Source organism: Giraffa tippelskirchi, chromosome X, assembly GCF_054371585.1.
Source record: "Giraffa tippelskirchi isolate mGirTip1 chromosome X, T2T-mGirTip1v1.2.pri, whole genome shotgun sequence".
NCBI lineage: Eukaryota > Metazoa > Chordata > Mammalia > Artiodactyla > Giraffidae > Giraffa > Giraffa tippelskirchi.
The window spans coordinates 74,122,063-74,135,274 of record NC_137289.1 but is presented as its reverse complement, the minus strand read 5'-3'; the positions used below and the strand labels follow the sequence as shown (position 1 = coordinate 74,135,274).

At 36.1% G+C, this 13,212-nt stretch overlaps 1 protein-coding gene across 3 annotated transcripts in view; it reads left to right on the top strand.

The window, feature by feature from the left end:
* Positions 1-13,212, top strand: part of KLHL4 (kelch like family member 4) — a 152,601-nt gene that overhangs the window by 81,314 nt on the left and 58,075 nt on the right. For 2 of the 3 annotated variants that reach the window (XM_081563773.1, XM_081563772.1), the window contains exons 2-3: positions 10,975-11,142; positions 11,507-11,643. In XM_081563773.1, coding sequence (XP_081419899.1) covers positions 10,975-11,142; positions 11,507-11,643 — 305 coding nt within the window. The remainder of the gene's footprint in view (positions 1-10,974; positions 11,143-11,506; positions 11,644-13,212) is intronic. The other variant, XM_081563774.1, reaches the window with a different exon arrangement.

Sequence of the window (13,212 nt, the reverse complement as noted above, 5' to 3'; positions counted from 1 at the left end):
AAATAAATACATTTAAAAAAATCAGTGCAAAAGCTTTTAATTTTAATTAGGTCCCATTTGTTTATTTTTGTCTTTATTTCCAATATTATGCGAGGTGGGTCATAAAAGATCCTGCTGTGGTTTATGTCGGACAGTGTTTTGCCTATGTTTTCCTCTAGGAGTTTTAAAGTTTCTGGTCTTACGTTTAGATCTTTAATCCATTTTGAGTTTATTTTTGTGTATGGTGGTAGGAAGTGTTCTAACTGCATTCTTTTACAAGTAGTTGACCAGTTTTCCCAGCACCACTTGTTAAAGAGATTGTCTTTTCTCCATTGTATATTTTTGCCTCCTTTGTCAAAGTTAAGGTGTCCATAGGTGTGTGGATTTATCTCTGGGCTTCCTATTTTGTTCTACTAATCTATATTTCTGTCCTTGTGCCAGGACCATACTGTCTTGATGACTGTGGCTTTGTAATATAGCCTGAAGTCAGGCAGGTTGATTCCTCCAGTCTTCAGAATGGGAGAAAATAATAGCAAATGAAGCAATGGACAATTAATCTCAAAAATATGCAAGCAAATCCTGCAGCTCAATTCCAGAAAAATAAACGACCCAATCAAAAAGTGAGCCAAATAACTAAACAGACACTTCTCCAAAGAAGACATGCAGATGGCTAACAGACACGTGAAAAGATGCTCAACATCACTCATTATCAGAGAAATGCAAACAAAACCACAATGAGGTACCATTTCACGCCCGTCAGGGTGGCTGTTATCCAAAAGACTACAAGCAAGAAATGCTGGAGAGGGTGTGGAGAAAAGGGAACCCTCTTACAGTGTTGGTGGGAATGAAAACTAGTACAGCCACTATGGAGAACAGTGTGGAGATTCCTCAAAAAACTGGAAATAGAAGTGCCATAGGACCCAGCAATCCCACTGCTGGGCATACACACTGAGGAAGCCAGACTTGAAAGAGACATGTGTGCCCCAATGTTCATCGCAGCACTGTTTATAATAGCCAGGACATGGAAGCAGCCTAGATGCCCATCAGCAGATGAATGGATTAGGAAGCAGTGGTACATATACACAATGGAATATTACTCAGCCATTAAAAAGAATACATTTGAATCAGTTCTAATGAGGTGGATGAAACTGGAGCCTATTATACAGAGTGAAGTAAGCCAGAAAGAAAAACACCAATACAGTATACTAACACACATATATGGTATTTAGTCAATCGGTAAAGATAACGCTTTATGCGAGACATCAAAAGAGACACAGATAAATAGAACAGTATTATGGACTCTGTGGGAGAAGGTGAGGGCAGGAGGATATGCAAGAATGGCATTGAAGCATGCAAATTATCATATGTGAAATGAATCGCCAGTCCAGATTCAATACATGATACAGGGTGCTCGGGGCTGGTGCACCGGGATGACCCGGAGGGATGGGATGGGGAGGGAGGTGGAAGGGGGGTTCTGGAAGGGTAAAACATGTACACCCATGGTAGATTCATGTCAATGCATGGCAAAACAAATACAATTTGCAAAGTTAAAAAAATAGAAAATAAACTAATTAAAAAAAAATCAGTGAATGTTAATTATTGCTTTCACTTTTGTTCCTTATGTAATCTGTATATCCAAATGAAGGTAGTCAAACGCTAGTGCTGAACATGCTGTATACTTTTCTACTGCCATTCATCTGGCTCAGAATTGCCATTACTTCACTCAGGGAAGACCTTCAAAAAAGGTCTCATTGCAACCAAATGCTAACTACTTTCATTTTTTTTTGTCAAGTCACTGTCAGGTGAAGTCTAGAATTGCCCTTCAGAGTAACTCTGAGCAACTTCTTCCCAATGCCTCAGTTCCTAAGTGCAGATTTCTCTTTTCTCAGTTTTCATTGCACATACCAGGTTTTGTAAATGGCCTATGATTTTACTGGTGTTTAACTTCTATTCCTACTCTACATTTTACTTTGCTACTACTACATTCCTTCCACCACTTTATGAGAAGTCTATCTGGGCAAAATTACAGCAGTACAATACTTAAAAACTTTTGTTCACCTTGTTCTCCATTCCTAAAACGTCTTTCTCATTCTTTTCTGCTCAGCCAGGCCATGTCCCTCCTTCAAGGCTAAGCTCACCTATATTCTTACTGTATCCTTCTAAAGCTATCCTATTTTTTTTTTTCTGCTGCTTTCACTGATCATTGTAGTACTAGATGGTGATTATCATGATGAAATTATTATGATTGTAGTGTCAGTGCTGGTGCTTTTGGTGACTTTGATAGCTAAAATTTAATGAGTACTTCCTGTTGCATTATTAAAAATAAATCTTTGAAGTTGGCACTATTTTACCAATAAGAGGAGTTGAGCATTAGGGAAGATTAGTAAATTTCTTAAAGTAATTAATTAAGTGTTGGAATGGAAATTAAGACTTTATCTGAGTAAAAGGTCTAAGTTCTTAATGACTATACTACACTGTTTCTTCTCTAATTTTATTAATTTTTAAAATGCAAATGATTTAATTAATATTTAATAAGTTGTTGACATCTCCTGTGATTTTGTCATTTATTATTGTTAAATGCATATAGTTTCTTTCAGCAAATGTTTATAAGCTAATGGTGAAAAGAACTTGACCTTATCATATTCAATTTTATATATGGCTTACATTAGTTTTCTAGGACTGCCATAATAAAATACAACAGACTTGGTTATTTAAACAATATAAGTGTGCTTCCTCATAATTCTGAAAGCTAGAAATCCAAGAGCAAATAAATTTTAGAATCTCAGATGAAAGTGATTTCAATTTTGATGAATCATTTATAATAATTAAATTACAAAAAAATTTTGAAATATATTGTCTAATATATTAACAACTGATAACCTTCATTGATGTCAAATGCTTTTGATTGAATGGAAACATTTTAGTCCATTGTTTTATATTATCTATATATAATATTTCTTTATAAATAACAATTTCAGTAATTTACAACAGATAATATCTTAAAATATGATCACATATGATATTGGGCCCACCAAAAATGTGTTCAGGTTTTCCTGTAACATTGTACAAAAACCTGAATGAACTTTTTGGCCAACCCAATACATTAAGACTTATTTGACCTGACACAAAAGAATGCATCATTTCTTCAGAGTAAAATCTACTACTTACTATAGATTTTAAAATGTTGCTTAATTTATGTCACTCAGAATCAGAATATCTGCATGACTACAAGTTTATATTATGTGCATAGCTATCTTAGAAAGAAGAAGTTTTAGGGTTGTGATTTGCTCTTGAGATTTAATTTATCCACTTCCAAGACTCCAAATGTAGTAAAGTTCAAGCTGTGTTTGTGCTCAGTCACTTCTGGTGTGTCAGACTCTTTGTGATCCTATGGACTGTAGCCCTCTAGGCTCCTCTGTCCATGGGATTCTCCAGGCAAGAATACTGGAGTGCGTTGCCATGCCCTCCTCCAGGGGATCTTTCTCACCCAGGAACTGAACCTGTGTCTCTTACGTCTTCTGCATTGGCAGGTGGGTTTTTTATCACTAGAAATTTCAAGCTACAATAGCATTTAAAATGTGCACAAATTAATATCTTCATCAGACATTTACTGAATGCCTTCTATTTGCCAGGAAAAGCACATGGATGAAGCTTTAACAGCTCTCTAAAAGAGTCAGTACAAAAATTTAATTTAAGCAATTAGGTAGTCCCCTGGATATAAGAGAACAATTTCTAATATGGAAAAGCATCACCATATACAGAAAAATATAGAAATTAATTTTTCTCTGCAATTTTATATTACCTCAGTATGAAAATGACTTTTTCCATAATGAGTTTTAGGAACTAAGGCAACACCATTAGAAGACATTTTAGGAGCTAAGGCAACACCATTATAAGAAGGCTAAGTTTGCATTTAATCTCCATGGCTCCCTTGAAAAATAGAACTTACAAAAGAAAAACAAAAAGTATGAAGCTACTTGAGAAATGCTTAAATATTAATTTATGCCCTCTGTTAGCACCACCTGGTTTTGTCTTTTTTTTTACCTTTTTTTAAAATGTGGATCATTTTTAAAGGTTTAATTGAACTTGTTGCAATTTTGTTTTTGTTTTATGTTCTGGTTTTTTGGCTGTAAGGCATGAGGGATCTTACTTCCCTAACCAGGGATTGAACCCACACCCCTTGCATTGGAAGTCAAGTCCTAACCACTGGACCACCAGCGAAGTTCCTTTCTCTGTGTTATTGCAGCATTTGAACTATGGCAAATGACACATTCTCTAAAATAACTACATTCAGATTTTCAACTTCAAACTCAGAAGCTTGCCAAGAATGTCTTTAGAAAGTATACTATATTTTTTTAAAGTTTATAATTCCAAACAGCCTTCCAAAGTGGCCTCCAAAATTAATCACACCCTCACCACTTTTTGTAAGATATCTATTTTCATTTTTTCTTAAAGTAATATTTTACAAAAGAGTTTTGCAGCAAAAATCTCAAAGTTTTATTTTTCTGATATCTGTTTTACTGCTAATCATAAAAATGGGAACTTCAAGTATTCTTAAAATTAAATATAAATCATACTGTAAAGCTTCTAGGAGATCAGCGCAATGGTCAGTTAAGAAGCTCCAGACCCTTGTCCTCTAAGTAAATATCAAGTAAACAATTACAGATTGATTTAAAAGGCTTTTTGGGAGCTTTGGAAGGAAATCAAGGATATATATAGCAGTCAAGCAAATCAAGAAAAAGTCATATTTAAATCAATAGGAAATTTCATGGCATTTATGCTTGTTCTTGTAACAGGGTGGCACAGCACAATTGGATGTAGGCAACTTATTTCTTGATTTCTCCCTCAAGTTACAAGAAATGAGTGAACTTTTTTGCTACATTTTGGCCTATCTACAGGATATGCAACAAACTGATTTCAGTATTGCCTAACTCAGTGCTCAGATGAGAATAACAGTGTGGTTTGAATACCAGGTTAGAAGTCACAGAAAGTAGTGGCAGGTACCACAGCACGTGAAAAATGTAGAAAGACTGTAGACCCATGGGCACCTGGGGGAAAGAAATTGTAGGCAAAGGGATACAATAGAACATTTAAGGTCCAACAAAGAAGCAGAGGTGGGACTTAGAGTAATTAAGACATGTGTAAGCGGGTGTGTACATGTGAGATTGGAATTAAAATGCACACATGCAAGTCTATAGCAATGCATTCTCAAAAAAAGGCGTGAAAATACCTCAACCTTCACGCTGGACAGATTAGTGAAAGACTTCCCCACACTGAACCATCATGCAAAGATTAGGAAAAGTGGCTGTTTTTCCAAATACCCAGTTTTAACAAAAGATCATAAGGCATGCAAAGAAACGTGGAAACATAGCTCATTCAAAAGGAGTAAAATAAATATCCAGACACTGACCTTAAAGAGCCACATGCTTTAAATTTTCTAGACAAATAACTTAAATAACTTTCTTAAGTAACTTCAAAGAGCTAAAGGAAAATACAGAAAAAGAATTAAAAGAAGTCAAAAAAGCAATATATGAAAAAATAAGGATATCAAGAAAGAGATAGAAATTACCAAAAAAAGCGCAAACAAACAGAAATTCTGGACCTGAAAAATACAATACTGAATTGAAGAATTTACTAGAGAATTTCAATAACAGACTTGAATTTGCAGGGAAAAGATCTGTGAATTTGAAGAAAAGTTATATGAACTTGTGATTATAAGACAAGTTCAATGAACAAGTTATTTGAACTTGTGAGTCCTTACAATTATACAGTGGAAGTGACAAATAGATTCAAGGAATTAGATCTGATAAACAGAGTGCATAGAAATATGGACAGAGGTTCATGACATTGTACATGAGGTGGTGATCAAGACCATCTCCAAGAAAAATAAATGCAAAAAGGCAAAATGGTTGTCTGTGGAGATTGTCTAAGGAGGCCTTTCAAAAAGCTGAGAAAAGAAGAGAAGCTAAAGGTAAAGGAGAAAAGGAAAGATACATCTATCTGAATGTAGAGTTCCAAAGAATAGCATGGAAAGATAAGAAAAGCTTCCTAAGTGATCAGTGCAAATAAATAGAGGAAAACAATAGAATGGGAAAGACTAGAGATTCCTTTAAGAGAATTAGAGACACCAAGGGAATATTTCATGTAAAGATGGGCACAATAAAGGACAGAAATGGTATGGACCTAACAAAAGCAAAAGATATTAGTAAAATGTGGTGAGAATATACAGAAGAATTACACAAAAAAGATCTTCACGACCCAGATAACCATGATGGTGTGGTCACTCACCTAGAGTCAGACATCCTGGAGTCCGAAGTCAAGTGGGCCTTAGGAAGCATCACTACAAACAAAGCTACTGGAGGTGATGGAACTCCAGTTGAGCTATTTTGAATCCTGAAAGATGCTGCTGTTAAAGTGCTGTGCTCAATATGCCAGCAAATTTGGAAAACTCAGCGGTGGCTACAGGACTGGAAAAGGGCAGTTTTCATTCCAGTCCCAAAGAAAAGCAATACAAAATAATGTTCAAATTACCACACAGTGGCACCCACTTCAAAGCCTAGTTAAGTAATACTCAAAATTCTCCAAGCCAGGCTTCAACAGTACATGAACCAAGAACTTCCAGATGTTCAAGTTGGATTTAGAAAAGGCAGAGGAACCAGAGATCATATTGCCAACATCCACTGGGTCCTAGGAAAAGCAAGAGAGTTCCAGAAAAACATCTACTTCTGCTTCATTGACTATGCCAAAGCCTTTGACTGTGTGGATCACAACAAATTGTGGAAAATTCTTCAAGAGATGGGAATACCAGACCATCTGACCTGCCTTCTGAGAAATGTATATGCAGGTCAAGAAGCAACAGCTAGAACTGGACATGGAACAGCAAACTGATTCCAAATTGGAAAAGAAGTTTGTCAAGGCTGTATATTGTCACCTTCCTTATTTAACTTATATGCAGAGTACATCATGTGAAATGCTGGACTGGATGAAGCAAAAGCTGGAATCAACGTTTCTGGGGGAAATATCAATTACCTCAGATATGAAGATGACACTTCCCTTATGGTAGAAAGTGAAGAGGAATTGAAGAGCCTCTTGATGAAAGTATAAGAAGAGAGTGAAAAGGCTGGCTTAAAATTCAACCTTCCAAAAACTAAGATCAGGGCATTCGGTCCCATTGCTGCTGCTGCTGCTAAGTCGCTTCAGTCGTGTCCAACTCTGTGCGACCCCATAGACGGCAGCCCACCAGTCTTCGCCGTCCCTGGGATTCTCCAGGCAAGAACACTGGAGTGGGTTGTCATTTCCTTCTCCAATGCATGAAAGTGAAAAGTGAAAATGAAGCCGCTCAGTCGTGTCCAACTCTTTGCGCCCCCATGGACTGCAGCCTACCAGGCTCCTCCATCCATGGGATTTTCCAGGCAAGCGTACTGGAGTGGGTTGCCATTGCCTTCTCCTCGGTCCCATTACTTCATGGCAAATAGATTGTGAAACAATGGAAACAGTGAGAGACTTTATTTTCTTGGGCTCCAAAATCACTACAGATGGTGACTGCAGCCATAAAATTAAAAGACACCTTCTTCTTGGAAGAAAAGCTATGACCAACCTAGACAGCATATTAAAATGTAGAGACATTACTTTGCTAACAATGATCTGTTTAGTCAAAGCTATGGTTTTTCCAGTAGTCATGTATGGATGTGAGAGTTGGACCATAAAGAAAGCTGAACACCGAAGAATTGATACTTTTAAACTGTGCTGTTGGAGAAGACTCTTGACAGTCCCTTGGACTGCAAAGGATCAAACCAGTGAATCCTGAAGGAAATCAGTCCTGAATATTCATTGAAAGGATTGATGCTGAAGCTGCAGCTTCAATACTTTTGGCCACCTAATGTGAAGAACCGACTCATTGGAAAAGACCCTGATGCTGGGAAAGATTGAAGGCAGGAGGAGAAAGTGATGACAGAGGTTGAGATTGTTGAGTGGCATCACTGACTTGATGGGTATGAGTTTGAGAAAGTTCCTGGAGTTGGTAATGGACAAAGAAGCCTGGCGTGCTTCAGTCAGTTGTGTCACAGAGTCTGACATGACTGAGCAACTGAAATGAACTGAACTGATACAAACTTATAAATCTCAGAAACACAAAGAAAAAAGTGAAAACTGTAAATGGAACCTTAAAGAATTAAGAACTATCATCAAACAGAATAATATATTCAGAACTAAAACCCCAGATGGAGAAGAGAGAGAAAAGGGGCAGAAAGTTTCTTAGAACACTTAATAGGGTCTTGAACATATGTTATCAATGAATATTTGAATGGAAATGTGTTTAAAAAGTTTCACAGTATCATCCCACATATTGTCATTTACAAAAGGAAAAAAAAAAATGTACTTTAAAAAAACAAAGATCTGGCAGTTACCATCTTAAACAGGTAATCAACTTAGCATCACCAGCAGTGGGGCAGCTTGACATTCTGTATCTCTACTGATGCACTAAGAGATGCACCACAGAGTGAGAAATTGTATTTTAAATCTACAAGGAAAAGAAAAAAAAACAGAAAAATCCAAGTTTTAGGACATTATACACAAATTCATATTGGTTGAAAAAGTTCAGGGTCATGAAGGAAAAAAATGGCAGAAAGAAGTATTGCTTATTAAATTAAAAGAGAAAAAAAAAAACAAAGAGGAAAGACACAACCCAATGGGTGTATAAATTTTGACTAGATCCTGGATGAGAAAAAAAAAAGTTTTAAAAGACATATTAGGACTATAGAGGCAATTATTCCATACAAATCTATCATATTAGATTTTACTGAGCTGTTTATCTCAGGTGTTGCAATGGCACACCTTAAGATGTAGAATATCCTTATTCCTAGTGATAGATTATGGTAAACAATGTTAGATTTGTGATCTCCGAAGAAGATTTAGCTTTGGGTCCAGGGGCCAGGTTTGATCACTCAAGAGCTTTTGTGTAGCAGAGTTTTATTAAAGTATAAAAAGGGATAGAGAAAGCTTCTCACATAGAAATCAGAAGGGGGATGGAAAGTACCCCTAGTCACTAGTCTTATTAAAGCCTTATATACTTTTACCAGACCCACTCCCACAACATACATCTTAAATTATCAAGATTAGAACTAACAACAGAAAGGTCTTACCAGACCCACTCCCACAATACAATTTTAAGTTAGTTAGTCAAAATGTTCTTAAGAAGGAGAAACACGTCCTTGAGCACGATACATTGTTGTGGTATAATTTAAGATGAGTTGTTTTGTTGTGTAATCATTAGCTCTGAGCTTAGAGAAAATAATGTCTTATGTGACTAAGACAAAGCAATGCAGAAAAAAGTGTTTGTCTTTTTCTCCTCCTTGAGAGCCCTGTACCCCTTTCTCCTTCTCAGGGACCCTGGACTTCTTATCAACCTACCTAGAAATTGACTATTTCACTAGGAGATGAATGCTTATATATTCAGGGATGAAGTGTCATATTGTCATAACTTACTTTCAAATGATTCAGTAAAGCAGATAAAGCACTTGTGGTAACAGTTAAAAGTTGGCAGGTCTTGGGGGGCATTATACTTTTGTTCTTTCCCTTCAACCTTTCTGCATATTTAAAAATTTCAGTGTCAAAATGTTTTCTAAATTATTGAAATTCATCAAGACCATTAGTATAAATTCATCTCTTCTATGATTGTGATTTGTGAAATACAAATTTGTAACCAGTCAATTAATAAATGTTTATTGTGCTCCTACTTATATACTTAAAAAAGAAGAAATAATGGTAGTAAATTCCCAAAATTTGAGGAGATATATAGATTTGAAACACAAGTAGCTAAATGAACTTTTTGTAGGATAAACCCAAAGAGCCCCAGACACACTGTATTGAAACTGTGAAAGACAGAGTTGTCTAGAAAGTAGCAAGAAAAAAAGTGACTCAGTACATACAAGGAATTATCAATAATTTTCTGAGAAGAAGCCTTGCAAGACAGAAGGTAGTGGTATGATATACACCTCAGTATCCATGGGGAATTTATTCCAGGACCCACCACAGATACAAAAATCTGTGGATGGGTTCAACCCACAGATATGAAGGGCTTAGTCTAAATAAAGTGCTGAAAGAAAAAAAAGTATCTTGAATATTCTATATCTGAAAAGTGGTCCCTTTTACAGGTGGCTCAGTGGTAAAGAATCCACCTGCCAAAGCAGGAGACACAGCAGATGCAGGTTCCATCCCTGGGTCAGGAAGATCAGCTGGAGGAGGAAATGGCTACCCACTCCAGTATACTTGCCTTGAAAATCCCATGGACATAGGAGCCTAGCAGGTCACAGTCCATAGGGTCTCAAAGAATCAGACATGACTGAGTGACTGAACATGCACTCAACCTTATCATGGTAATCATTTCACAATATATATGAATATCATCATCACATTGCTCATCTAAAACTTACTCAATGTAATATGTCAATTATTTCTCAGTAAAGCAGAAACAATATAAAAGATGGAAATATGCTTATTTTCTTGATGGGAAACAATTGTAAACAATGTCGTGGAACTCTCAGGCTTGAGATTCTGCAGGAAATATTTCTGATGTGCAATGAATACTTCATGGAGAAGCTTCAGAACATAACAAATTTGAAAGAAATATTTCAAATTATGCCTACAATTCTACCATATCATGCCTAATGATTTAACTGTGGTGTCAATAAAAATTTTAAAAAGAGGTTTGTATTTTGAAATTTATGTTTGTGCATATAAAATTAACATGAGGTCTGCAGCTGAACCATACATAGTTACATCCACGGTTACATTCCAGATATAAATACTAACCATGACACTTCACTTTAATGGAGGTTAGGGAGCAATAATAGTAAAATATTTAGGATTTGTGAGCAAATATTGTTTACTTTAATTCAATTTATTTCTTTTAGAAGTAGATGTGCCTAAATTTCCACTGGATATTTGCACACTCACTAGGAGAAACAAACCATATTCTCACACTTATCCCCCTTTCAGATTGGCTACACTGCATGCTGAAGACATGAGTGTTAGCAGATCTGAGGAGCAGTTCCATGCTGTAAACCATGCACAACAAACTCTTCATAAAATGGAGAACTACTTGAAAGAGAAACAATTGTGTGATGTGTTACTCATTGCTGGACACCTCCGGATTCCTGCCCATCGGTAAGTATACTGAGTATAGCAAGTATGAATGAGAAAGAATCAGTCCATTGATTACATATTGGAGCTTTAAGGAAAATAGATTTTTATGTCTTTATATTAAAAATGCACTAGCCCATATGATCCATGTCACCCTGTGATATTTAGAAGAGCTAAACATTAGAGAAATTAATGAAGAAAAACAGGACAAATTGTCTAAAGAAAATAAACTTAATTTACTTTTCTAATTTCACTATACTTTACTGAAATATGAAAGATGTATGCAGAAAGCATACTTATCAGTATTACACATTTACTGACTGTATTTCATGCTTTTCAGTGAGATTATGGACTGTTTTAAGTTCCTATGAAACATTCCTATTTCTAGGTTGGTTCTTAGTGCAGTGTCTGATTATTTTGCTGCAATGTTTACTAATGATGTGCTTGAAGCCAAACAAGAAGAGGTCAAGATGGAAGGAATCGATCCTAATGCACTTAATTCCTTAGTGCAGTATGCTTATACAGGTAAGTGCTTGGTATGTATTAACTCATTCAATCCTCACAATATCTCTACATCATATAACTCACATTATATTAGCCTGTGAGTCTATTGTTAGTTAATGAGAAAACTGGAGGATAGACCCGTTAAATAAATTTCCTAAGGTAGTAAGTGACAGAGTCAGTATTTAAATTCAATAGTATAAAAGAGGAAGAGGTAAATAATATGCTATAAAATTTGGGGCCATGAGAAAATATAGATATTTTAACACAAAGTTACAAGAGCATGTCTGTCTGTCTCTCTCTGTGTCTCATGTTGTGGATACATTCTCATTTGTAAAACTAAGAGTGGAAGTGGAATAGTCTACCTCTATAGATTTAGTTTCTTTTTTTTTTTTTGAAATAATAATGTCATATTTACTTAAACCATAAAACAAAGGTAACAGGAACAGTTTGGGAGCAAAGAAATATTCATTCATTCATTCCAAATTTATTAAGGAATGATTGACAATTATAATCATATATATTTGAAGTATACAATTTGATGATTATATATACATAGGGCTTCCCTGGTGGCTCAGACAGTAAAGAATCCACCTGCAAAGTGGGGGTCCCAGGTTCAGTCCCTGGGTTAGGAAAATCCCTGGAGAAGGGAATGGCTACCCACTCCAGTATTCTTTCTTGGAGAATCTCATGGACAGAGGAGCCTGGCATGCTATAGTCCATGGGGTTGCAGAGTCGAACACGACAGAGCAACTAATACACACACACACATATACATACATACACATATAGTGGAATGATTGTCAAGATCAAGGTAATTCACACTTCTCATATAGTTAACCCCTTTTCTGTTTTGTTTTTTTTTTGTTGTTGTTGTTGGTGGTGAGACCACTTAAGATTCACTTTTAGAAACTTTCAAGTATGCAGTATCCAATGCTAAGTCGCTTCAGTTGTGTCCAACTCTTTGAAACCCTATGGACTGTAGCCCGCCAGGCTCCTCTTGTCCCTGGGATTCTCCAGACAAGAATACTGGAGTAGGTTGTGTGCCCTCTTCCAGGGGATCTTCCTGATCCAGGGATCAAACCCGCATATTCTATGTCTCCTGCATTGTCTAATGGATTCTTTACCATTAGCAACAGCTGGGAAGCCCACAGTACCCAATACCATACTATTAACTATAAACACCATGATGTACTTCATATCCTAGAACTTCTTATAACTGAAAGTTTGTACCCTTCAATTTACATTTCCCCATCTTCCCTTCCTTCCTCTATTCTACATACAAGTGATACCATATAGTATTTTTCTTTCTCTATCTTATTTCAGTTAGCATAATGTTCTCCAGTTTTATTCGTGTTGTCACAAATGACAGAATTTCCATCTTTCTCATGGTTGAATATTATTCTTGTGTGTGTACCACATTGTATTCATTCAAGAATCTGTCAATAGACATTTAAGTTATTTCCATATTTCCTGAATAATGCTGCAATAAACATAGTAGTTCATGGGGTCCCAAAGAGTCAGACACGATTTAGTGACTAAAGGAAAACAACAAAACATGGGAGAGCAGCTATCCCTTTAAGATCCAGTTTT